The sequence below is a fragment of the Phascolarctos cinereus genome, unplaced genomic scaffold (genome assembly GCF_003287225.1).
Source record: "Phascolarctos cinereus isolate Bilbo 61053 unplaced genomic scaffold, phaCin_HiC Scaffold_5;HRSCAF=322, whole genome shotgun sequence".
In the NCBI taxonomy this organism is placed as follows: Eukaryota; Metazoa; Chordata; class Mammalia; order Diprotodontia; family Phascolarctidae; genus Phascolarctos; species Phascolarctos cinereus.
In genome coordinates this window covers 140915725-140942627 of record NW_027555958.1, presented here as the reverse complement: position 1 = coordinate 140942627, position 26903 = coordinate 140915725, and the positions used below count along the sequence as shown (strand labels likewise).

Below are 26903 nucleotides of genomic sequence, written 5' to 3'. Positions count from 1 at the left end.
GAGCCAAGATGGCGGAATAAAAAGGTAGTCGCTCTCACCCTCACCTATCAACCTCTGAAAACCCAGAAAATATCACCCCAGAAAAAAAAACCCTGGAGCAGCTGAACTAGAAGGAAGATGGGGAACAGCAGTGCAGCAGCCCCACAAAAGGGTTTCCCAGTGCCTCAGCAAAAATAAGGGAAGCAGCACTACAAAGGGCCCCAGGCAGATAAGCACCCTGCAGCATTCATCTGAAAGGAGCTGAAGAAAGCAACCTAGAGTCTTCCTAAAGTCCCAGCCTTGCTGATTCAACCCAACACCAAGTAAGCTATCAGAACCCTACAACCTCCAACTGACAACCAGGAGGAGATCCTGAAGCCCAGGTGGTTGAGCAGTCAAACACCAACACCTGAACCTCCAAGTGCCTCAGTGAGGGTGGGGGAATGGGTGGAAACCAGCCTCCGCACTCTACCAGAAAGGAATCTCCCACTGAATCAGCAGAAATGAGGGAGGCAGCATTGCAAGGGAACCCAAGCAGATAAAGACCCTGCAGCACCCATCTAAAAGGAGCTGAAGAAAGCTAAAGGAAAGGAAAAGAAGGCAACCCAGAATTGCCTGAAAGTTCCAGCCTTGCTGATTTCAGCCCAACACAAGGTAAGCTGCCAAAACCCTACAGCCTCCGATTGCCAACATAAGAGGCCCCAGCACACAAAGCCAGCGACCAAGACCTAGGCTCCCAACACAAGAAGCTTGGGTCAGTGCCCTCTGTTCCCCAGCAGGAGAACTCAATCTCTTTAAGGGCCAGGGAATAAAGAAACCATGAGTAAAAAGAAACATACCATAGATTCATATTATGAGAAGAGTGAAGATCAAGACAGAAATTCTGAAGAGGACATCGTCAACAAACCCACATCTGCAACATCAAAAGGGAGTATGAACTGGTCTGAAGCCCAAAAAGCCTTCTTAGAAGAGCTCAAGAAGGATTTTAAAAGTCTAATGAGAGAGGTAGAAGAGTCCTTCAAAAATACAATTAGCCAATTGGAAAAAAAGTACACTGAAGAAAACAAGTTCCTAAAAAACACAATTGGCAAACTGGAAAAAAAGTACACTGAAGAAAACAAATCCCTTAAAAATACAGTTGGCCAACATTAAATTGAAAAGTTTTTGTGCAAACAAAGCCAATGCAACTAAGATTAGAAGGAAGGTAGAAGATTAGGAAAGAATTTTTACAACCAGTCTTTCTGATAAAGGCCTCATTTCTAAAATATATAGAGAATTAAGACAAATTTATAAGAACACAAGCCATTCCCCAATTGATAAATGGTCAAAGGATATGAACAGACAGTTCTCAGATGAAGAAATTAAAGCCATCTATAGTCATATGAGAAAATGTTATTGTTATTGATTAGAGAAATGCAAATCAAAACAACTCTGAGGTACCACATCACACCTATCAGATTGGCCAACATGACAAAACAGGAAAATGATAAATGTTGGAGAGGATGTGGGAAGATTGGAATGATAATACATTGTTGGTGGAGTTGTGAAATGATCCAGCCATTTTGGAGAACAATTTGGAACTATGCCCAAAGGGATACAAAAATGTACATACCCTTTGATCCAACAATAGCACTTCTAGGGCTATATCCCAAAGAGATCAAACAAATGGGAAAAGGACCCACATGTACAAAAATATTCATAGCAGCTCTTTTTGTGGTGGCAAAGAATTGGAAATTGAGAGGATGCCCATCAATTGGGGAATGGCTGAGCAAGTTGTGGTATATGAATGTAATGGAAAACTATTGTGCTGTAAGAAATGATGAACAGGCTGACTTCAGAAAAACCTGGAAAGACTTATATGGTTTGATGCTGAGTGAAGTGAGCAGAACCAAGAGGACTTTGTACACAATAACAGCCACGTTATGCAATGACTAAGATTGTTAAACTGAACCTTTCTCAGCATTATGAGGATCTAAGCCATTTCCAGAGGCCTCGGGATAGATAATGCTGTTCACATTCAAAGAAAGAACTATGGAAGTAGAATCGCTATCACTTATTTTTACCTTCTGTTGAGTTTTGTTTCCTCTTTCTGATGGTTCCTCGTATTGGTTTTAATTTTTACTTACAACTTCACGAATGTGAAAATATGTTTAATGGGTATGTAAATGTAAAGCCTATATCAGATTGTGCACCGTCTTGGGGAGGGTGGGGGGAGGAAAACGGAGAAAAATTTTCAACTCAAAAGCATATGGAAAAAATAAAAATATTTAAATAAAAAAAAATGTAAAATCAATTGGCCAAAATATATATATACAATTGGCCAACTGAAAAAGGAGGTACAAAAACTAACAGAAGAAAACAATCTATTAAAAACTAGAATTGGACAAATGGAAACTATTGACTCTATGAGAGAGCAAGAATCAGTCAAACAAAAACAAAAAAATGAAAAAAGAGATGAAAACATAAAATACCTCATAGATAAAACAACCGACCTGGAAAATCGATCCAGGAGAGACAATTTAAAAATCATTGGACTACCTGGAAATCATGACGAAAAAAAGAGCCTGGACAGTATCTTTCAGGAAATCATAAAGGAAAACTGCCCAGAAGTCCTAGAACCAGAAGGTAAATTAACCATAGAAAGAGTATACCACTCACCACCTGAAAGAGATCCCAAATTGACAACACCAAGGAATATAATAGCAAAATTCCAAAATTACCAAATGAAAGAGAAGGTACTGCAAGCAGCCAGAAAGATACAATGTAAATATCATGGAACCACAGTCAGGATTACATAGGACCTTGCAGCTTCTACATTAAAAGACCGCAGGGCATGGAACATGATATTCTGTAAGGCAAAGAAGCTTGGACTGCAGCCAAGGATCAACTATCCTGAAAAAATGAGCATGATTTTTCAAGGGAGGAGATGGATATTCAACAAAATAGGGGACTTCCAAACCTTCCTGATAAAAAGACCAGAGCTCAACAAAAAATTTGATCTTCAAGTACAAGATTCAAGAAAGACATAAATAGGTAAATGGGACAGAAAGATACAAAATGTTAACAAGAGCAGACTGTTTACATCCCTACAAGGGAAGATGACACTTGCAACTCTTGAGAACTGTATTGTTATTACACCATGTTAAAGGAGTATACATAAAGGGGGCGGATTTTAGTTGACTTTGATGTAATGATAAAAAAAAATCTAATCAAGTGGGTTAAATGGATCCAAGTAAGTAGATTAGTCTGATCTTAGAAAATGTCCTGAGAAAGGAGGAGGCAGACAAGGGTAAATTACATTACAGGAAAAGACTCAAAATCCTATTACAGCACATGGAAAGAAGGGGGGGAGGTGAGCATTGTTTGAACCTTACTGTCATCCCGATTTGGCTCAAGAAGTGAATAACATAATCAGTTAGGTATAGAAATCTAACTTGCCCTATAGGCAGTAGGAGGGAAAAGGGCAAAGAAAAGGGAGGGGGGAAAGAAGGTAGGGAAGAAGCAGTAAGAGCAAAGGGAAGAAAAGGGAAAGGGATAATAAAAAGGAGAAGAGACTGAAGAAGGTGGTGCTCAAAGGCAAAACACTAATGAGGAGGGGAGGAGAAAGGAGAAAAAAAACATAAACGGGGGAAAAAGGATGGAGAAAAAGACACATAGTAATCATAACTGTGAAAGTTGAATCGCTATCTTTTTTTTCTCTTCTGTTGAGTTTTGTTTCCTCTTTCTGATGATTCCTCCTATTGGTTTTAATTTTTACTTACAACTTCACTAATGTGAAAATATGTTTAATAGGAATGTAAATGTATAGTCTATGTCAGATTGTGAGCTGTCTTGGGGAGGGTGGTGGGGAGGAAGGGGGAGAAAATTTTAAACTCAAAAGCATATGGAAGTGATTGTTGATAAATCAAAAATAAATTAAGAATCCACAAAAAAAAATAGAGTTAATGTCTTACATTTTTCCCCTCCTCTTCCATTGGACAGTTTTCTATCGTGATGGAAGGCCTTTGAAGAAAGGCACTGAATTCCCACTAGTCCTGGTCTTTCCTGATTTCTTTGGAAACCATCTAGGGTTTTTCCAAATTCACTCCTGTGTCCTGTTCTAGCTGTTAGCAAACCCAGGCTCTGGGGCATTCTAAAGGCAACTGTGTTGCTGCAGAAAAGGCCTGCATAAGATTTAGGGTCAGAGGACCTCAGCTCAAATCTTGCCTCTGTTGCTCATTACCTGTGTGATAACCTGATATTAAAAACGACAATACTACTATATCAATGAAATTACCAAGGAGCTATTTTATAGAACTTAACAAAATTCATTTAAAAAATAAAAGATCTAGAACATCAAGGGAAATGATGAAAAGAGGTAGGGACAAAAGGGAGCCTGCACTTCCAGACCTGAAACTATGTCATAAAGCAGCAGTCATGGAAACCATCAGGTATTAGGGTGAGAGAGAGGAAGAGAAGGAGACAGGTGGAGAGGGAGAGAGAGCAGGCTCAATAAGGGAGAATCAGAAACTATGGAACTTGGTAATTCAGTGTTTGACAAAGTGGAAAACAAATTACCTAGGGAAAAACTCGTTATTTGATTTTTTAAAAACTATAAAGCAATCAGGCAGAAATTAACCTTAGACTAATATCTTACACTGTAATTCTATAATATATCTTAGTTACATGACCTTAATATTAAAGATCATACTATTAAAAATTAGAAAAGAAGCAGATAATATACCTCTTAGAGCTGGGGGTAGGTGATATCTTTTTAACCAAACAAAAGATAGAAGCAATTACAAAAGGCAAAATAAATATCTCTGATTATATGAAACTAAAAGCTACTACACAGACAAAATTTATGCATCAGGATAAGAATGGAAGTAATTGAATGGGGAAAAAAATTCTACCAAATATCTCTAAGGGTTTGGTATCCAAGATAAAAAATCCATACACACACATATATTTACATATTTATCCAACATAAATAACTTGTATATATGTATGTATATATACACATATATGCCATTCCTCAATACATAAGTGGTTAAAGGATATGAAAAAATGATTCTCAAGAATTGCAAAGTATTCATAACCATATGAAAGAATGCTCCAAAGTCACTAATAAGAAAACTGAACATCAAAATTACTCTGAGGTTTCATCTTACTCCCTACAAATTGGCAAAGATGATAAAAAATGGCAATAGTCAATGTTGGAGGAGTTGTACAATAATGGGCATTGTTGTTGGAACTATGAAATGGTACAACTGTTTTGGAAAGTGGTTTGGAAAAATGCAAACAAAGTAACAAAAATATTCATGCCTTTTGAACCAATGATGCCATTACTGGAATCATACCCCAAAGAAGCTATTGATTAGAAGAAAGTTCCCATATACACCAAAATATTTTAGCAGTAATTTTTGTGATAGCAAAGAACCAGAAAAAAGTAGATGACCCTTGATTGGACGATGGCTAAGTAAATTGTGGTACACGAATTCATGTGATATATGAATTGTAGATATTATTGTGCTATAAAAAAATAATCTATGTGATAAATATAGAGCAGCATGGAACGATATACACAAACTGCTGCTTTACGAAGTAAGCAGAGTCAAGAAAGTAATAGGCAAGACTACATCAACGTAAACAGAAAAAACAACCATACACACACACAAAATCAAAAGTGAATAATGTAACAAAATTACAAAGATTACTTTAGTGAAGAGATGAGAGGACATCTCTAACCTACCCCTTCATGAAAGTGAAAGGTCCATAAATGTTGCCCATTATGTACTTTTTCAATGCATTAATCAGTTGTGCTGATTTTTCCTCTTTTATGATGTCTTTAACGACTACTATTTGTTATATGGGATAGCTCTGTAAGAAGGAGAGGAGGTGAGATACTAGGAAAAACTATGATAATGTTAAAAACCCAAAAGGTATCAATAAAAATTTATTTTTTAAAAAAAGAAATGCCTAAATTTAGTATCTGATCAATATGAATTATTACATAAAATAGGACCACCCACCAAAAAGGAGAACATCAGTCCAGCCCCCTTTTTCCCTATTATCTTCATAGTATCGTGGTCCTGGAATCTCTCCCCACAAGTGAATTTTTCTTAAAAATTTAGTTTGGGGGGGTGGAGCCAAGATGGAGGTGTGAAAGCAGTGACTTGCTTGAGCACTCCCCTAAGCCCCTCCAAATACCCATTAAAAAAATGGCTCTAAACAAATTCTAAAGTAGCAGAACCCACAAAAAGACAGAGTAAAAAATTTCCAGCCCAAGACAGCCTGGATGGTTGATCGGAAAGGCATATTGCGCTGGGCGGGTAGAGGAACGCAGTTTGGTGTAGGCATGCAGGCCTCAGCAAACCTGGAGCAGGCCTCAGAGGAACGAATCACAGGCAGCTGTGGCAGTTTCCAGACTCCTCAATCCACTAACACCAAAGACAACTTAGAAGGTCCGTGGGAAAAGTCTGTTTTTTCAGTGAGAGAAGAGCTAAGTCAGAGCCAGTTCCAGAGCGTAGAGCACAGAGCACAGGCACCAGAGAGGTGGCTGCCTCCTGAGCTTCCAGCCCACTGACTGAGGGGAAATCAAGTGGCTGATCAGAGGGAAACTGCAGGGATCTCTTTGCCAGTGCTGAGGCAAAAATCTCTTGCTTTGCCCATGCTTGGATCTGGGTCACAGTTCTGGGTGGCAGTCCTGGGGTGAGGAGGAGCACTGGTGCAGTGGAGCTTGTAGTGGCTGTGGAGAGCAAACCCTCCTCACTGTTTCAAGACAGAAAAGACTGCTTGTGGCTGGTCACTCAAAGACCAGAGCACAGCCCAGGAAAAGAATAAACACCTCGACCCTTATCATACCACCTTGGAAGAACTGAAAGTTTACAGGTCCCTAGAAGTATCTCTGAAAACAGCTATACAAACCCCCACAGCTTAGGACAGTACATTCTCCACATTGGAAGCAGACTTTTACCTTAACAAAGACTTTAAAACTCAAGTAGTTGGCTGGGATCATGAGCAAACCTCGCAAAAAGAGTCAGACTATATTATCTTATTTTGGTGACAAAGAGATCAAAATATACAACCAGAAGACAACAAAGTCAAAGCTCTCACACCCAAAGCCTCCAAGAAAAATATGAATCAGTCCCAGCCCTGGAAGAGCTCAAAAGGGATTTTGAGAAGCAAGTAAGAGAAGTAGAGGAAAAACTGGGAATAGAAATGAAAGTGATGCAAGAAAATCATGAAAAACAAGTCAACAGCTTGCTAAAGAAGACCCCCCAAAAAAAACTGAAGAAAATAACACCTTAAAAAATAGCCTAACCCAAATGGCAAAAGAGGTCCAAAAAGCCAATGAGGAGAAGAATGCCCTAAAAAGCAAAATTGGCCAAATGGAAAAGCAAATCAAAAGCTTACTGAAGAAAAAACTTCCTTAAAAATTAGAACAGAGCAATTGGAAGATAGCGACTTTATGAGAAATCACAACACAGTAGAACAAATCCAAAAGAATGAAAAATTAGAAAACAATGTGAAATATCTCATTGGAAAAACAACTGATGGGGCAGGTAGGTGGCGCAGTGGATAGAGCACCAGCCCTGAAGTCAGGAGGACCTGAGTTCAAATCCAGCCTCAGACCCAACACTTGACACTTACTAGCTGTGTGACCTTGGGCAAGACACTTAACCCCAATTGCCTAAAAAAGCCAAAAAGAAAAAAGAAAAACAACTGACCTGGAAAATAGATCCAGGAGAGAGAATTTTAAAATTATTGGACTAGCTGAAAGCCATGATCAAAAAAAAGAGCCTAGACATCATCTTTCAAGAAATTATCAAGGAAAACAGCCCTGATATTTTAGAACCAGAGGGCAAAATAGAAATTGAAAGAATCCACAGATCTCCTCCTGAAAGAGATCCCCAAAGGAAAACTCCTAGGAATATTGTAGCCAAATTCCAGAGTTTCCAGGTCAAGGAGAAAATATTGCAAGCAGCCAGAAAGAAACAATGCAAGTACTGTGGAAACACAATCAGGATAACACAAGATTTAGCAGCTTCTACATTAAAGGACTGTGGGGCATGGAATATAATATTCTGGAGGGCAAAGGAGATAGGATTACAACCAAGAATCACCTACCCAGCAAAACTGAGTATAATCCTTCAGGGGAAAAAAATGGTCATTCAGTGAAATAGAGGACTTTCAAGCATTCTTGATGAAAAGACCAGAGCTGAATAGAAAATTTGACTTTCAAATACAAGACTCAAGTGGAACATGAAGAGGTAAACAGGAAAGAGAAATCATAAGAGACTTATTAAGGCTGAACTGTTTACATTCCTGCATGGAAAGATGATATTTATAACTCATTAGACCTTTGTCAGTATTAGGGTAGTGGGAGGGGGAAAATTATATGGATAGATGGATAGATAGACAGACAGACAGACAGACAGACAGACAGACAGAACAGACAGACAGATAGATAGATAGATAGATAGATAGATAGATAGATAGATAGAGGGCACAGGGTGAGTTGAAGATGAAGGGGTGATATCTGGAGAATAAAATTAAGGGTGAGAGAGGGTTATACTAGGAGAAGGAGAAGGGGAGAGGTAGAATGGGGTAGATTATCTCGCACAAAACAGACAAGAAAAGGTTCTTACAGTGGAGGGGAAACAGGGGAAGGTGAGAGGAAATAAGGAAATCTTATTCTCATAGGATTTGGCTTAAGGAGGGAGTAACATACACACTCAATTGGGTATGGAAATCTGTCTTACCCTACAGGAAAATAGGGGAGGAAGGGGACAAGAGAGCAGGGGGATGATAGAGAGGAGGGCAGATTGGGAAAGGGGTAATGAGAAGGAAGTACTTCTGAGGAGGGACAGGGTCAAAAGAAAGAATAGAATAGATGGGAGGGCAGGATAGGATTAAGGGGAATAGAGTTAGTTTTTCACAACATGTCTACTATGGATGTGTTTTGCATAACTGCACATGTATGGCCTGTATTGACTTGCTTGCCTTTTCAATGAGGGTGGGTGCAGTGGGAGGAAGGGAGAAAATTTGGAACCCTAAGTTTTAAAAACACATGTTTAAAAAAAATTACATAAAATATTTCCACATGCAAAACAAAAATTTAGTTTGAGGCCATATTTCATGCTCGATAACTAGAAATGTTTTAGATAGATGACGTTTGTTAAGCATTTAGTATGTGTCAGACACTGTGCTAAACAAGAACTGGTTATACAAACTACATTCTGTTTTGTACTGTAGTTATTTGTCCTGTCTATGCCTTATCTCCCTTTCTAGATTGCAGTTTTTTAAGGATGAGGGAATTAGGAGTATATTTCACATGGAATTTTTATTTCCAGTTTCCTCATCTGTAAAATGGGGATAATAATAGCACCTAACTCACAGGGTTGTCATGAGGATCAAATGGGCTAATATATATAAAAAGATTTGCAAACCTTAAAGTGCTATATAAATATTAGCTATCATTATTTATCCTTATTCCTCCCTCAATGCCTCCCTCAATTCCGTGGCTTGTATGCAATAGGTACTTACTAAATGTGTGATGCATGAATAACTGAATGAACCTATGGTCTTACTATGTTAATGACTCTGGTATTATGTCTGCTTTAGTTTTCAGGACTTTATCTCCTGTCCTTCTTCACTATCCTCATCGGGCTGGTTCTCTACTCTTCCACCTCCACATACATAGCCCAGGACCCTCGAGTATACAAGCAGTTTCGAAATCCATCAGGAACTGTTGTAGACTTACCAGCCTCTGGGCAGGTGGAACCTTCAGTCGCCTATACCAGCCTAGGTCAAGAGATGGAAGAGGAGCCCCATGTGAGAGTTGCCTAGGATTAGGCCCTCCCAAGCCACTGAGGGTGACTCAGTGGCCACGTATACGCCCATCATCTCTGTATTGTACATAGAGAAAGGTATTTACCAGGTGCAGTTTACACAGGTGGACTGCAAGGTAGCAAATTTGAAAGCCTCTTACAAAGAACAAACTCATTGTTACTGGAGACTCAGACTCCAAAACATCTTTCTTGGAGAGTTGTCTATCTAGGGTGTACACTGACCGCAATTCCCTCTGCATCGATTACTGTGAAAAGTTTTGAATCAAAAGCTAGTATTATTATTGTTTTTATTATTATTACTGTTATTATTATTGAATGAATATTCAAGAGGGGATTTTGCACACCACCCCCACCCCAAATACAAATCAAATTCTACCAGTTCCACAAGCAGTCGCATAAATCCCACTTTTCTACAGCAAGTCACTTTTTTAAAATCATATTTAATTTTTTTTTTGCATAGACTTTGAGAGTGATGCATGCTTACAGGAGCTCCACCCCAAAAAAGCTTAGTTGGCCTAGGAATTTGGTGGTTAACGGTTAATCTACCGCCTGTTGGATTGGCTCAAAATGTCATCTGTGCTGTCACCCTTATGGGGAGGGGCAACTGACCATATAATTCTCTATTCTAGGAATAGATGTAAAATGAGCATTTTAGCCTTTTTATATTTGCAATCACTACATACTCCTCCAGGCCATTGCCTTCTGTTTTGCCATAAGGTTTCTGCCAACCAAGTCTCTATGATAAATAATAGGGTCAGGGATGTATCATTGCTATGGGTTATGGGGAAACTCCAGAAACCAAGTCATTTTTTTCCAGACATTTGTTTTCACCCAAATCTATATTCCCTCATGCTTCCTCTTTCCTCCCTACCCCACCAAAAACAAAACAAAACAACAACAGTGTTTTTTTTTCTTATTTTCCTCCTCCTTCTAGATCTTTTTCAGTGAGATAATATGGAACAGATTCAAGGCACTGGAAGAAGCCAATGCTATCTACTATTTGTGAGGCTTCCTTTTTTTTCTGAGTGTACTTATACAGAAATTGTGTTCATTTTATAAGTTTAATTGATTGTACCACCCACCTAAAAAGTTTAGGAACAAAGGCAGTATAGGCCTCAAGAGCAATTCAGTTGACTTCACATCATCACAATGGTATAGATACCATCATTTTACAATTACGCATTTAAGGAATGTTTGGTATCCATCTGGTAAGATATTACATCTTTTATCTGTCTTTCTTTTTTCTCTTTGGGTAACAAGAATCTGATGGAACTTTCATATACATTTTTCCCCTGAAAATTACCCTTTTTTCAAGGACTAAAAGTCAAGAATCCAAAAAGGGCCCACCTAATTTCCCAGTGCTAGCCGTAACCTGTGAGCATATGAAATATCTTCTATGTTGGGTTGATGCAGAGAAGGCATTCATAAAGGCAAAGGGCATAGAAAGAAAAGGTAAATGTTTGTGAGAATTTTAAAAAGTCAGATAAACATCTGTGCAAATATTAAGCACACCAACTAGACCATAGGGTTTCTTCAATGTAGAAAGGAGCATTTGTACTACTTTTGACATACTAAAATAGCAAGACAATTCTAAAGAGGTTGAACCAGGCCAGTACTACGTACTAAAGTGGAAAGCTATGCCTTAGTATTAATCTGAAAGTGTGTGGATTGGTTCTGTATTTTTGAAACATAGAGTGAATAACCTGGCCATACCCTCACTCCAGGAGGAAGATCCCTTGGGACAGGAGAGAAAAACACTTTTATTCAAAATCCATTGTTTTCTCAGATAACCCCTTAAAAGAATATGTTTATTTTCTGGAAAAAATCACTGTGCTAAAATTCTCCCAATCCTGAAGAATCCTGCCATCTCCTGTACTCTCTGCTACCTTTTAAACCAATTAAATACCTTTCTCTGAGCATTATGTCTATTTGGGTCTAAAGACCTTTAAAGACTGTGGTTTTATTTTTGTGTTTACATTCCTTCATTTTGCATACTTTTCTTGGTTTACCCTGTTTTTAGTATTTATTTTTTAAGCCAAATCTTTGTAGTCTTCTTTTTTATTCATTTTTATTACACTAATTTGTAGATGTTTAGTAGTCTTATTAGGAACTGGATTGAAGGTATTTCCAAGTCAGTTCACTGGCTTGGGAGTTTTTAAAAATTTAAATTTAAAAATAAAAAGGTTTGCAATCAACAGATGGCTTAAATCTGCCATTTGAAACATTTTTATAGAATATTTTAATTGACTCCATTGTATGGAAACCAAGTGTGAATGTTTAGAAATGCACCGTACACCCTTCATCATCACTCAGCAAGCTTTCTTCACAAAGACCTTCCCATCACTGGAGTCACATACAGTGTTGCTTCCTTTCTGCTTCAGATAAATAGGTGAATAATGTGTTGAACTGACCCCCAAATCAGAAGGCTTCAATGGGCCCCCAAGACAAAACAGTGGCATATAAGCCTTCCTGTTGTATACAAATATTAATTAGTCTCATAAGGAAGGATGAGAAGGGGGAAGGTAGGGAGGATAATGTTACTCCAGGTCTTCTTTCCTACAATTTCAGAACCTCTATAGACACCAGCAGCAATTCAACTCTTCAGCTCACAACTCTCTACAGGTCGAATGAGACTTTAGCAGTGTGGAGCAGTAGTTATATAAATAAACCAGAGCTCTTGTCAACACCATCACCACTTGGGAACTGAGCAAGATAGGGGGTAATTTTTAGCAACTGAATGGAAAACCTACCTAACCCCTCCCCACCTGAGGGAGGGCATGGACCTCCCAGAATCATGATTAGGAGACAGAGCTATCTTGGTTCCAGCTTTCCACAGTTGCAAACTTGGAAACACACAACATGGTAGACCAAGCAATTGAAAAAAAAATTGCATCACTGTGTCATAATGGAAAAAGTTTCAGTGTTTAGTTTAGATATTGCTAACTTGTGCTATTAACCTTCTGACAGGCGTGTAGTATGTTTTTTGTTTCATTTTGGTTTTGTTAAAGCCATTTCATAATCCCAAGCTAGCTAAAAGGAAAGACTTTACCCCATGGGTAGGATTCTACTGGTAAACCCCATCATAAGCACACTAACCCTGACCATTGCAAATGGGAATCTAAACCAAAAAGAAAAGAAGAAAAAAAAAAGAATCTGCACCAACATGCCGAATCAACACTTTCGCCATTTTTGATATTTGCATGCTCCTATATGGACTGGCTGTGGCAATGTAATGCCTGTATAATGTTTTCAAATAAAAAATAAATGCTTTATGAAAGCAAAAGGTTATTGGTTTCCTTGCCTGTTTTTTGCTGCTATGATGTCAGTTGAGGCTCTCTTGGGAGGCTGAAAATAGCAAGAAAAGCAGATAGCAAGCAGAGTGCGCCCCAAAATAACCACCCAGGAGAAAGCATTTCCAAATTAGGTAGGAATACAGTGGGCCCCCAGAGATTTGCCTTCAAAGGCAGAACTGATAGTGTTTCTAATCTGTGGAATTAATTATTTATCCAGTTATTTAAGGAGCTTTGTCAAAGTCCTCCAAGCCCCCAAGGAAAAAAAAAACAAATCGAACAGTTAAATCTTGCCCACCAATTAAAGTTCTACATAAAAATTATAAAGGTCAGAGGACACGGTCCTTTGGATTATGCTGAACCTAAAAGAAGCATCTTCTGCCTGCACACAAGTTTAAAAATGAAAGAGAGGTAGGTACCTCGTACATCTCTACCCAGCACCCACTTCTAAGATTGTTCCATACTCATCCCAAATGCCTGCAAACTTGTGAGAAGCTCACTTTAGGCCTTATATAGCCCTAGAGTGAACAGTGCAGAAGTTTACATGGTTTTTACCTCTATGTTTATAGTAAAACCTCACTAATTTGGACTGGTTAGTAAGAAGGCCCAGCTATATTGTAGAATATTTATTTTTAAATGATTTACAAGGAAATAGAGTAATAAAAGTGGTTAAAGTGTTGTCACATGAAGTTCTCTCTGGGTCTTCTTTTATGACTACAGAAGGTTTACTTGTAATTAGTACATTAATCATTTATATCCAAATATGTTACCAAGTTTTAACAATTTGTTCCCCTGAAAATAAAATATTTCTTGTTCCCATTCACCCCAAATGTTAACTTGCTAAGCAACTTTTTTTTCCAGAGTATAGAAGTAAACCAGCACAGCCCATGTCCAAATTCTTAGCAATTAGAGGAGGCCAAATTAATAAAATGTGAAACAGTTTAATATACTATCAGATTATAAGCTTCTTCAGAGAAATAATTCCGCTTCAAATCCTTTGGACATTCCCTATCAACTTAGGACTGTATTATGTATAAAGAGAGCATTCAGTCAATTTTGTTCATTACAAGATTGGAATGAGAGTAAGGTTGAGGAAAAAAAAGTAAAAAATTAAGTAAGAGATCTTAAAGTCCCATTATTACCCTGATGATTCATAGGTAGAAAAACAATCTCTGAAAAAAATTGGTATTCAAATCACAAGCAGGCTCAATACTAGGCCCAGAAATATAAGACACAGGTGTCAGACCTTGAATTAAGAAATGTTCACATTCCCCCCCCTTTTTTTAAATTCCTTTCCTAAAGGAATGGGGGGGTAGGGAGGAGCAGGGAAGAAGAGCTTTGTGAGCATCTAAATTGACCTTTTAATTTTTTTAATTTTAAGAAAATGTTTTAAAATGTTAGCTCTTCCTTCTAAAGCCTAGCAGGCAAGACAGCAATTTGACTATTTTATGTGACTTCTAAATAGTGTCTTTCAAATAAATGATTTGTGAATTCCATGTAATTTTTATCTCCTGGTCTTGCATACAGACCTCACTTGAGCCATTTGTCTAGCAGGCCATCAAATGCTTGGCAAACCAATTAGCTCAGTCAAACAAATAAATTATTCATTATGATTTTTGCCTTTTATTCCCTTTGTTGTCAGGAGTGTTTGAAATGGATAGTCAAAATGCAGCCTTAAAGCTCATCCTCATATCAGACCGATTTCTATCAGTCACTAAATTCATATACCATTGTTTGAGGGGAAAATCTCTCCTGCTTAGTATGGCCTACTAGGTTTAGCCATGATTCTGCCAAGATTCCCAAGGAAGCATCCTAGACTTTACATTCTAGACTTTACGCTTTCGACACAAGTACAAACCAGCAGATAATATACTGGCAATAATAGATCCCATTTGCTGTCTACCTGCCTGATTTCATTTAATCCTCCCTTCAACTACCTCTAGTAAATAATGATAATTTATTAAAGTTTATAAAATATTTAATAATGATAAGAAGAATAGCTAACATTTCCTATACACTAAGCACTGTGCAAAGCACTCTATAAATATATCTTCTCATTTGAGCCTTACAACAACCCTGTCAGGTAAGTACTTTCATTAGACCCATTTTACAGAACAGGAAACTGAGGCACAGACCAGTGAAGTGACTTACCCAGAATCACGTGGAATTGAGATTTCAGGTCTTCCTGGCTCCAGCCTCAGCACTCTATCTACTGCAGCACATAGCTGCCCCAAATAAATGCTTTACTTAGGTTCACTCATTTAATCCTTATAACAACCCTGTGAGGTAAATACTATTATTATCATCCCCATTTTACAAGTGAGGAAACTGAGGCACAGAGCAGCTAAGTGACTTGTCAAGATTCACACAGCTAGTAAGTGTCTGAGGCAGGATTCAAACTCCAGCCTTTCTGACTCCTACTCCCATACTCTATCCACCATCAATATCCTTATTTTTTACAGATAAGGAAACTGGCTCAAATGACTTGGCTAAAATCCCACTGTTACTAAGTGACAGGACTAGGACTGGACCATAGGGTTTGGTCCCACCACAATACCCTTACTTCCCTTCATCTAGTGGTTATTGCTGTCCTGCAAAGGAGGACCAAACTACTCTGCTCATTTCTTTGAGCCAAAAACTTGACCCTCTTAAAACTGCTTATTCCCATATATATGGTAAGAACAGTCTATTCAGATGGGATGTGATATCCTACAATCACCACTCTGCCATCTGTCAGATGATATCCTATAGCAGTGCTTCTTAAACTGAGGGTCAACACCTAACATGGGGTCGTGAAAAATTTGGCAACAGTAAAATGTTTCTGAATGGGCAATGACCAAAAATTAATTCAAAATCAAACACATAATGAATCCAAGGTGTTTTTGGCAGTGCTTGCCCATGTTGCATCATGCAACTTCAGCTTTGAACACAAAGCATGCACACTTTACGCTGTGCATACCCTCAGGCCACACAATGCCAACAATGGCTGCCGAAACCCAAAAAGCGGTCATGAGTGGAAAAAGTTTAAGCCCTACCCTCTAGCATGACCAGAGCCTGGAGGGCACCATAGTACTTCACTGATGAGTCCAGCAAAATGCAGCACAAATACAGCCCAGGAAGGATCAGAGACCATCACAGTGAGTAGGACCAGTGCCAGAATGTCTTTTACATTGTAAGAGCAAAAATTTCCCCCTAAGCATTCCAGATGGTTTGAACAGAACACAGGAAAAGAGTATTTCATTTAGAGTAAGGACCTGGGTCCAAAGCCCACCTCTCTCACTATCTGGGTGACCTTGAGTAAGTCCTCTAGGCCTCCATGTTCTCATCTGTAAAATGAGGACATTGGATTAGATGGTCTCCAAGGTTCCTTCCAGCCCTCAGTCTATAAGACTACGGATGCTATCTTCTCCTTGAAAAAGGAGATTAGAATGATCAAAGGGATGGAGGTCCTGCTAATGGAGAACAGATAACAAAGGTGAGCAGCTGAGGAAGAGGAAGTGTGATGAATAGGTTAGCCAATTAGAACACTTCCTTCAATACTTCAATTGATGGCTATAATAAGTCTCATTTATATAACCTTATGGTTTATAAAGTACTTTCCTCATCACAACTCTATGAGGTAGATAGTTTCAAATATTGCAGCCCCTGTTTTTAAAATGAGGAAACTGAGGCTCAGACAGATAAAAGTCATTTGCCCAAGGTCACATAACTTGTAAATGTCCATCAAAGCCAGGATTTGAACCCACATCAATAAAAATCGGTGGTTGGAGTGGATGATTTCTACTGTCCTGTCTAGCTATGATTTCCTATAATTTGTTTCTTATTTCCAACTCCAAAGTTCTTTCCACTCACATCACTTCCCCTAAGTAGAATGGCAATGAAGCTGCTCACCAAACTTCAGACAGTACAAACTAGCAGTACTGCTTAAAGTTTGAAGGAGTTAGTTTTAGAATGAATAAAAGGAAATATTTATTATTGTTGTTATTGTTGTTTATTCGTTTTCAGTTGTGTCCAACTCTTAATGAAGACCCCTTCTGGGGTTTTCTTGGCAAAGATACTGGAGTGGTTTGCCATTGCCTTTGCTCATTTTACAGATGAGGAAACTGAGGCAAACAGGGTTAAGTGATTTGCCCAGGGTCACAAAGCTAATGAGTGTCTGAGGCCAGATTTAAACTCAGGTCTTCTTAACTCCAGACCCAGCATTGTATCCACTGTGCCACCTAGCTGCCCTTTATTGTTATTAGCTATAATAATAACTAGCATTTGCATAGTGTTTTAATGTTTAGAAATCCTTTACATACTTGATCTCAGTTGAGTCACCCAACAACCCTGTGAGGAAGGTACTATTGGTATTCTTCTCCTAATTTTACAGGTGAGGAAACAGGCTCAGAAAAGTTCAGACTTGCCCTAGTTACATAACTATTAAGTATTAGAATCAGAATTTGAACTCAGGTCTCCTGACTCCAAATCCAGCACTTTAACCACTATGAAATTTATGTGACACATTATTCTCAAGCACTAATACAAGCTGAAAATACAAATAAATCTTAGACAAATTTTTGGATGAGATCCTTAGAATGAGTTATTAAGGGGAGCTTAGGTTTTGAGATTGACATAGTGGAAGGGAGCCTACTTTTCCACAGCTTAATGCTATTGAATTCAAAACAGACTGAATGAACCAAAGCTCTGACCCAGTACAGTCTCTGTTTTTATATAGTTCTTTCTAGGATTGCTAATCTACAGGTTCATTTTTTGGGTCCCACTATGAATAATCATTCTTTTTCATAAGTCGGCATTTACTATTTAAGTTCAAGAACAGGTTATGAAAAGGGGGGCACGTTCAGAACAGAGTCCAAGGTGGAGCCCTAGGGGAAGGGGAGGAGGGAAGAGACAAGAAAACCAGAGCTTCTTTTCTGTGTCTGCTCTGGATGGGATTGATTCCAATTTCTAAGCCTTGGTCCAGGCACACAATGAAGCACATAAGATGAGGTTCCAGGGACTACAAATTTAGGAATAGATCAAGTGGGGGCCAAAGTTACACAACCAACCAAAGATGGGGGCTGGGACTCTCCTTAGATTAAATAACCCCCGAGGTCTGCTCCAGTTTTAATCTATGATCCCATGTATATGTTAATCTATCAGCATTTATTAAGCACCAGACTGTGGGGGATAAAAAACAAAAATGAAACAGTCCCTGACCTCAAGAAGCTTACATTCTATTGGAGTAAATAATATGTATACAACAATGGATGAATTACATATACTAGGTAACTATTACATCTGTTCAGTTTTAAATGAGCTCCTCAGAGGCAGGAGATGCCTTTTTTATTCTTTAACATCCAATGGTTTTCATAGTAGACACTTAGCAAATACTTTTTTAAAAAAATGCATGAATAGATAAAATAAAACAGAGCAAGTAAGCAATGCTTCAGTGTTCAAATAATACAGTACTTTTTAAATTATTTGATTCATGTACATATATGAGTTTAGAAATCCTGCCTGGAAGGTTAATTATAGTAGAGGCATATATGCATATTTGGGCAGCTAGGTGGCACATTGGATACAGCACTAGGCCTAGAATCAGGAAGACCTGAGTTCAAATTCGGCCTCAGACACTTACCAGCTGTGTGACTCTGGGTAAGTCACTTAGCCCTGTTTGCCTCAGTTTCTGCATCTGTCAAATGAGCTGGAGAAGGAAATGGCAAACCACTCCAGTATCTGCCAAGGAAACCCCAAATGGGGTCACAAAGAGTTGGACATAACTAAAACGACTGATATACACACACACTTAAAAAAAAGAACCCCTGTGCTGAAGAGAGTTGGATTTACCTGGGGAGACACAGCTGGCAACCCATGGAATGGCTTAGAATCTGGCTGGACCTGACATTTTCCCAGCCTGCTGTTTTCTACTCCCTTGACATTTCATCAAATGGTGGTGAACTGCAAGTGGTTACTTCGCCTATTCTGGCATAGAAGTATGAGAGACCTCTTTGGGCCTTCTTCCTCATGTGTAAAATGAGGGGGATGAACTAGATGATTCTGGGGGTCCCTTCCAGCTCCAAATCTAAGATCCTAAGACACCCTGGTCATCCTTTGCCCTTCCTGGTTCTCTAACTCAGAGAAGACCATGAAGCTGCCTTGCTGTAGCTTGTGGCTGGTACCTGCAAGCTCTGTGGATTGATGCATGTTAAGTAATAGTGATAATTGCAGTTTCACAGCTAGCTGGCCCTTTGCCAATTTCACAGCAAAGTAGCAAAATAATCAAAAAAAAATCTGCCTGCTCTTAAAATGATTACTTTTCCTAAATGAAATGACTGAAGAGAAAGGAAACAGGCTAATCACCAGAATAATCAAAACAGTCTCATTATGGGGCTCCCTGTGAGCTTTTGTTTGAATTCTCTAATGTAGTTTCTGGTATTAAATAGAATTTTAAAAAGCTAAATAGGTCACATATGTACACAAATGGTTGGATGATTCTTAATGCTCCCCAAGATTCTGCCTACCAGCCTATGTTTTAATTAAAAGGAAAATTGTCAGGAAGAGAGGACAACTCAGCTCAGTGAGTTGGATGTCACAGCTTCCAGGGTCCTCTTCACTTTGCCTTCTTTTTGTTAAAGGTATGAGCTCACTAAAGACATGACTCCTGATGAGAATGCCACTCATTTCATTTTGAATTATCTCAAGCTTTTCATAGATAAGCTTGTCAGGAGAAAGATGTCAAATTCTTGGAAGACCTGTAGACTTCATTAGCACCAAGGTTGAGCTTTTGAATCAGCACAACAGGTGGTCAAGCATCATAGAAAGATACTCTTCTGAGGGGCTACATGGTATGATGAAAGGAAGTTGGACCTGGCGGGAAGGGGTGTGGATGATCAGGAAGACTTACTTTTTAAACTATTTCAGATACTTGCCATGGGCAAATTACTCAACTTTTCAGTCTTGGTATCATCATCCCAGCACTTAGCACAAGTGGCTGGTACACAGTAGGCACTTAATAAATGTTTATTGATTGATTGATCATCTATGAAATGGAAATTAATAATGGTTGCTATCTAGGATCCTAGGTAAAAAGCTAGAATAGAACTCAGAGGCCAACTAGTCTAACCCCCTCACTTTACAAATATGGTAAGCAAGGGACATGGAGGCAAAGTGACTTGCCCAAAGTTATACAAAAAGTAAACATATATATACATATATATATATATATATGTATATATATATATATATATATATATATAGAGAGAGAGAGAGAGAGAGAGAGAGAGAGAGAGAGAGCCCAAAAAGCTGTAACTCCAAATGTAATGTTATTTCCACTGTACCAAGCCACCTCAAAGAGTTATTATGAGGATCAAATGAAATAATATATGTAAAGTACTTTAGAAAATTTAAAGGGCCACAGAAACATCAGCCATTATTAGGGGTTTTTTTTGTTACTGTCTAGCTGTAAATTTGTTCTTTGCTGGAGACCAGAGCATTGATTTGGGTACAACTCTGGACAGATAAGGTGATTCAGGGCAGGTAGGTGCCATAGTTGATACAGTGCCAGGCCTGGAGTTAGGAGGACCTGAGTTTACTAGCCATGTGACCCTGAGCAAGCCACTTAACCCGGTTTGTTTCAGTTTCCTCATCTGTCAAATGAGCTGGAGAAGGAGAATTTCAATATCTATACCAAGAAAATCCCAAATCACCCAAAGTCAGACAGGACTAAATTACTAAATTTACTAAACTAATTGACTGGTCAGATAAACTCCTATGCTCCAGCTGAGCTGGGCCACTTGCAATTCCCTAAATAGCAACTGTAGTTACTCAATTCTGTGAACCTCTGCATCCTCTGATCTCCAAAATCCTTTCATTATGCAAGGTCCAGTCTAAGGGATGTCTCTCCCTAGAAGTCTTCCTTGATTCCCCAACCAGAAGAGATCTCACACTCATTACCCTTGTATTACTTATATATCTTCTATTTAGGCAAACAAAAACAAGTAGATCAGATTTATTAAACTTTAGAGCTGAAAGAAAACTTAGAATTCATTCCAGCCCAAGCCATTCACTTTACTGATGAGGAAACCGAGGCCAGAAGTAATATGGCTTTCCCAGAAATTACACTTTTATTCAATAAAAGAAGTGAACCTAGAACCTGTTCTCCTGACTTTTAATCTAAAATCATTTCCCACTATCCCTTGCTACCTCAACCATTTATTACGCTATTTGTTTTAACAGTTATTTATGGAGCACCCTAATGTTACCTTCAGGTTACTCAAACTTCTTTAGGTACACTATTTGAAACCACTACTCTTTTCCCACTGGACCTCTTTAATTAAATGCATGACACGGTACTTTTAAAATAAGCCTTAAAAAGATGAGGGTTGTGAAAGGTGGAGCATGACTTCTGGAAGGTCCTACCATGTAGGAAAGACTCTGAGTATGGTACCAGTAATAAACCAAATCTGTTTTCTGATAAACAATATAGCTACTTATAGAGAGGCACATCACCAGAAGGCTGGCCACCTGCTGCTGAGATTTTGTTGGCCGTAGCAACCCATGAAACAAATTTTAATGGCCCTCTGTCCTGTAAGGCCTTCTTCTGTTTCTGCAGTGGTGGTGATAGAGTCTAGGGAAGGGAAATAGTGGATGCTAAGAGTCTCACAAATTTTAGAATGCTGATAAATTTCAATTTGATTGTTGGTACCCCAAATCTGAGATCCCATCCAATTACCAACAAGTGGACACATTGTTAGAGGAGCTGAATCATACCAATCTTGACAGCAGAAGAAGGAGGAGGAGGAAGAGGAGGAGGAAGAGGAGGAGGAGGAAGAAGAGGAAGAGGAGGGAGGGGAAGGGAAAAGGGGGAGGAGGGGAGGAGGGGGAGGAGAAATAGCTAAATAAAAGAATGGCTCACAAGTGGCAAACAAAAGAGTTGGCAGAAACACGCTCTTGCCTAGAGGCAACAAGAAACATTTCATGGTATATTTTGATATTATGTGTCAGGTTTTAATATTTGCAAAAAGGCTACCATGTAAATTACTGTTTCTTATGAACAAATATTTGTTGTTGTGAATGAACTAGTAGAGAATTAGTAATACTTTCCAATATAAGTCAAAATACACAGTGATACTGGGTTACTTCAGTGCAAAGATGAGAAAAGGTGAGGATAGGGAAAAATACATGGGAAAACATTGTTCAGGAAAGAGGAATGAGGGAGGCAAAAGACAAGTAGAATGAACTGATACCTCATGACACTGTATCATGAATGCTTTTTTTAAAAAATTGGTATTTCTTAACACCATGGCACCTTTTGAAAAAAAAAATTTCTCATGTATTAGGACTCAGAGATACTGCTAATAAATGTAAAAAGGCAGAAATAGTCAACATACACTTTAAAGACCATAATGCAATAAAAATAGCAATTAGCTTAGGAAATACAATCAAAAGACATAGATCTAAATGAAGACTTAACAATTAAATCCTAAATAACTAGTGGATAAAAGAAAAAATCATAGAAAAAATCAATAATTATGTAAAAGAAAATTATAACGATGAGACAATATAAAACTTCTGGTATACAGCTAAAGCAATATGAGAAAAAATACATACTTAAAAATATACATTAACAAAATAGGAAAGAGAGCATTAATGAATTAATTATATATTTTTTCTAAATTAAAAAGACAACAAATAATTGCAAAATAAGCACAAAATAGGAAATTTTGAAAAATGGATACATTGGAAACCAAAAAGACTATAGAATTGATTAACCACACAAAAAGCTGGTTCTTTGAGAAGACAAACAAAATCAATGTTTTAGCCAACCTGATTAAAAGAAGAGGGGGGGAAATCAAATCAACCAAAGAGAAAAGTAGCAAAGTGAAAACCATAACAAAACTAGAAGAAATAAAAAGAGTTACCAGAATCCATTATGCACATTTACAAACCCACAAAACTGAGAACACAAAAGAAATAAAGGATCCACTTTAAAAATATAAACTCTTCAAACTAACAAAACACCAAAGGAGATATCTTAAATAATCCAATCTCAGAAAATGAAATGGAACTAATCGTCAAAGAACAACCAAGAATGAAAATGCCTTGTCCTGAGGCACTTACAGTAGAATGTTACCAAACTATTAAGAAACAATATATACCTATACTATACAAGTTATTCTCAAAAAGAAAAGAAAGCACTTCATCAAACTCCTTTTATGAGAAAAATATAATCCTAATCCCTGAATCGTGGAAGTATAAAGCAAAAGAGGGGAAAAGGCTATCAACCAATATCATTAATGCATATCAATTCAAAAAGTAAAATTCTGGCAAAAAGACTACAATAGTTTATCCTCCCCAAAATCATCATTATCAAGTCAGATTTATACCAGAGACTCAAGGTCTATTCAGCATAGGAAAACAATCAACATAATTAATAATATTTAAAACAAAAATAATCCCAAAACTACATGATTATCTTGATAGATGAAGAAAAGTCTTTGACAAAATATAAGCAATTTATGCTAAAAATCCTACAAAGTATAAACATAAAAGCATCCTTATTAACATGATAAAAATTATCTCAAATTATATGCAATCACTGTATTCAATAGAGATACATTGGATCCTTAACCAATAAATATAGGAGTAAAACAAGTATACTCCATTTCCTTATTATTGTTTGACATGGGTCTAGAAATCCTACCACTAGCAATAAAACAAGAGAATGAAATTAAAAATCATAAAGAGAAGATAAAACTATCCCTATTTGCCAATGACATAATGGTTTACTTAGAAAATCCTAGGAAATCACAAAAAAATTACTGAGATAATTAATAACTTTAGCAAAGCTTCAGACTACAAAATAAACAAACAAAAATCAATAGCATTGATATATAACAATAACAAAATTCAGGACACAATAATAGAAAAGAAAGCTCCATCCAAAATAACTACAAAACTGCATAAAATATTTGGGAGTCAATCTACCAAAACCCACTCAATACTTGTGTACATACTATTACAAAATGCACTTTAAATAAAAAACCCAAATAACTAAAGGAATATTCAGTTCTCCTCATGGTCAATCCTTAACGATATAATAAAAATGATAATACCACCAAATTTAATTTACAGATTTAATGTTATACCAATCAAACTACCAAATGGATAGTATATAGAGATAAGTAAATCATAACAACAACATTCATTTTATGGAGCAAAAGATCCAGAATACTAAAGAAAATGATGGAGAAAAGATAGGAATGAAAAGAAAATAGCATTTCCAGACCTCAAACTGTATAAGAAAGCAGCAATAATGAAAACCTCTTGGTACTGGTTAAGTTGGAAAAAGTAGAGCAATGGAACAGTCTAGACAAGTAAGAATCAGAAAGAACTGAACTCAATAACCCAGTATTTGAAAGCGTAATTGTCCTAAGAAGGAATTTCCTATTTGATTAGAAACTCTGAAGAAAACTAAAAAGCAATCTGGAAAAAAAAATTAGGCTTAGGCTAGCATCTAACACCATATTCCACAATAAACTCAAAAACAGATACATGATTATCAACAAGTGTACCACAAAAAAAAAAAAATCGGAAGAGAAGCAGATCATATGCTTTTCATGGATAGGGGAAGAATTCCTCACCAAACAATGGATAGAGGCAATTTAAAAAGATAAAGAGATAATTTCAATTACATGAAAACGCAAAGCTTTTGCTGAAATAAAACTAACACATTCTGGTAAGAGAAATGGCCAATTAAAAAAAAAACTTTGTATCGAATATCTGTGATAAGAGTTTGATGTCCAGGACATAATGGACAGTGAATGGACCTATATTAAACAAAAAGCCATTATTGTTCAGTTGTGTCTGACTCTTCATGACCCCATTTGAGGTTTTCTTGACAATAATATTAAAGCAGTTTGCCATTTCTTCCCCAGCTCATTTTACAGATTACATTTTATACAGCTCGAAAGTGTCTGAGGCCAGATTTGAACTCAAGAAAATTGGTCTTCTTAACTCCTGGCTCAGCACTCTATTTACTGTACCACCTAGCTGCCAAGTGATTACCCAATGGTGAAGTCAAAGGATATGAACAGTGCTCAAAGGAATTGCAAATAATTAACAGACATGCAAAGGAAATATCCAGATTACTAATAAAAAGAGAAGTACAAATCAAAAATCAAAACAACCCTCACGTTTTACCTCACACCCAGCAAACTGGCAAAGATGACAGAAGACAAGAATAACCAACGTCACAGATGTTGTAGAATGATAAACATGCTAATATATTGCTGGTGAAGCTGAGAATTAGTACACTTCTGGAAAGCAATGTGGAATTATCCAAATAAAATTACTAAAAAGGCCATATCCTTTAGCTGGCAGATTCCACTGCTAGATATACCCCCAAGGAGGTCACTGACAAAAAGAAAGGCTCCATATATATCAAGATATTTATAGCAGTGCTTTTTGTTATAACAAAAAATTGGAAACAAAGTAGATGCCCTCTAATGAATACTCTTGTTGTAGCCTTTATGATTTTCCTATCCTAGTTTTCTTAAGCATCTCCTTGATAAACACATCTGAGACTGCCATGTTAGAATCCAAATGTGGTGGATCCAAATCCATTGTCATGAATAATGAAAAAAAAATTATGATCAAAACCTTTACAGATCTTTTCCATCTTTCAACTGTTTCTTCCTTCTAGTTTCATCCTTACATGCCCTTATGACAAATTTGCTTAGTTAAATATCTAACCACATTTTCTTTAAACCAGTTTTTCCCTCCTCTGCTTTTCATTGTTTTGTAAGGTAATCATACTCATAATCTTCCACCATGCTTTTATATAAAGAAATATATGTGTGTGTATATATGTATATGTGTTAACACACACATACACACACACACACACACACACACACACACACACACACACACACATTCTAAGGCAGCAATACCCTTGGCTGCTATGTATCTCTACTTGGCCCATCAGTCTGGTGTTTTCTTATGAAAGCAATCTTTAAGCCCTCCTCATTTTGGTAATAGATTTATATTGGTCAAATTTCTGTAGGAAATTAGTATAGTTGTGTCAATAGGTTGGACTTTATTTTTTTATGCCACACCTTTTTTTCCTCCTTTTTATTCTTTCTTTTACCTTTGTATTGATTTTGATCTTTGCTCTAACAGATCAATAATTCTGACACAGATGGCCAGTTTTGGGAATGACTCACACATCAAGGCATTTCCTATCCATTAAAATATAATCATTTTCTTTTTTGTGATTTTATTTAGGGTTTTCCTTATCTAATGCCTTCCAATTCTTTTCTCAGAGAAAGCATGCATTATGCATTGCCATGAAGCTTTAGTACAGTTTGCAATTTTTGGCCTTTCTCAGTATTTACTCCTGAACTATGTTTTCCAACACATTTTTACTATCATCATTCAGTTGTTCAATCATTTTCAGTCATGTCTGACTCTTCTTGATTTCATTTGGGGTTTTCTTGGCAAAGATACTGGAGTGGTTTGGCATTTGCTTCTCCAGCTCATTTTACACGGGAAGAAACTGAGGCAACCTGGGTTAAGTGACTTGCCCAGAGTCACACAGCTAGTAGGTATCTGAGGCCAGATTTGAACTGAGAAAGGTAAGTCTTCCTGACTCCAGGCCTGGCACTCTATCCACTGTGCCACCTAGCTGCCCATCCTCATCCTATTTTCCCCTTTGCATTGAAGTCACCAATTATCAGATACACATTAATTTTATTTGGAAGATCTTTTCAAATGCTTTGTAGGATTCCTGTACTTCATTCTCTGAAACAGATGTTGG

The 26903-nt window shown here is 37.5% G+C and overlaps 1 protein-coding gene across 1 annotated transcript in view; it reads left to right on the top strand.

Annotated features, from left to right (window-relative positions):
- The window catches only part of SLC35F1 (solute carrier family 35 member F1), a 573453-nt gene extending 560353 nt beyond the window's left edge, over window positions 1-13100 (top strand). Inside the window, exon 8 of the mRNA XM_020971644.2 lies at window positions 9586-13100. Coding sequence (XP_020827303.1) covers window positions 9586-9810 — 225 coding nt within the window. The 3' untranslated portion in view covers window positions 9811-13100. The remainder of the gene's footprint in view (window positions 1-9585) is intronic.
- The last annotated feature ends 13803 nt before the right edge of the window (window positions 13101-26903 follow it).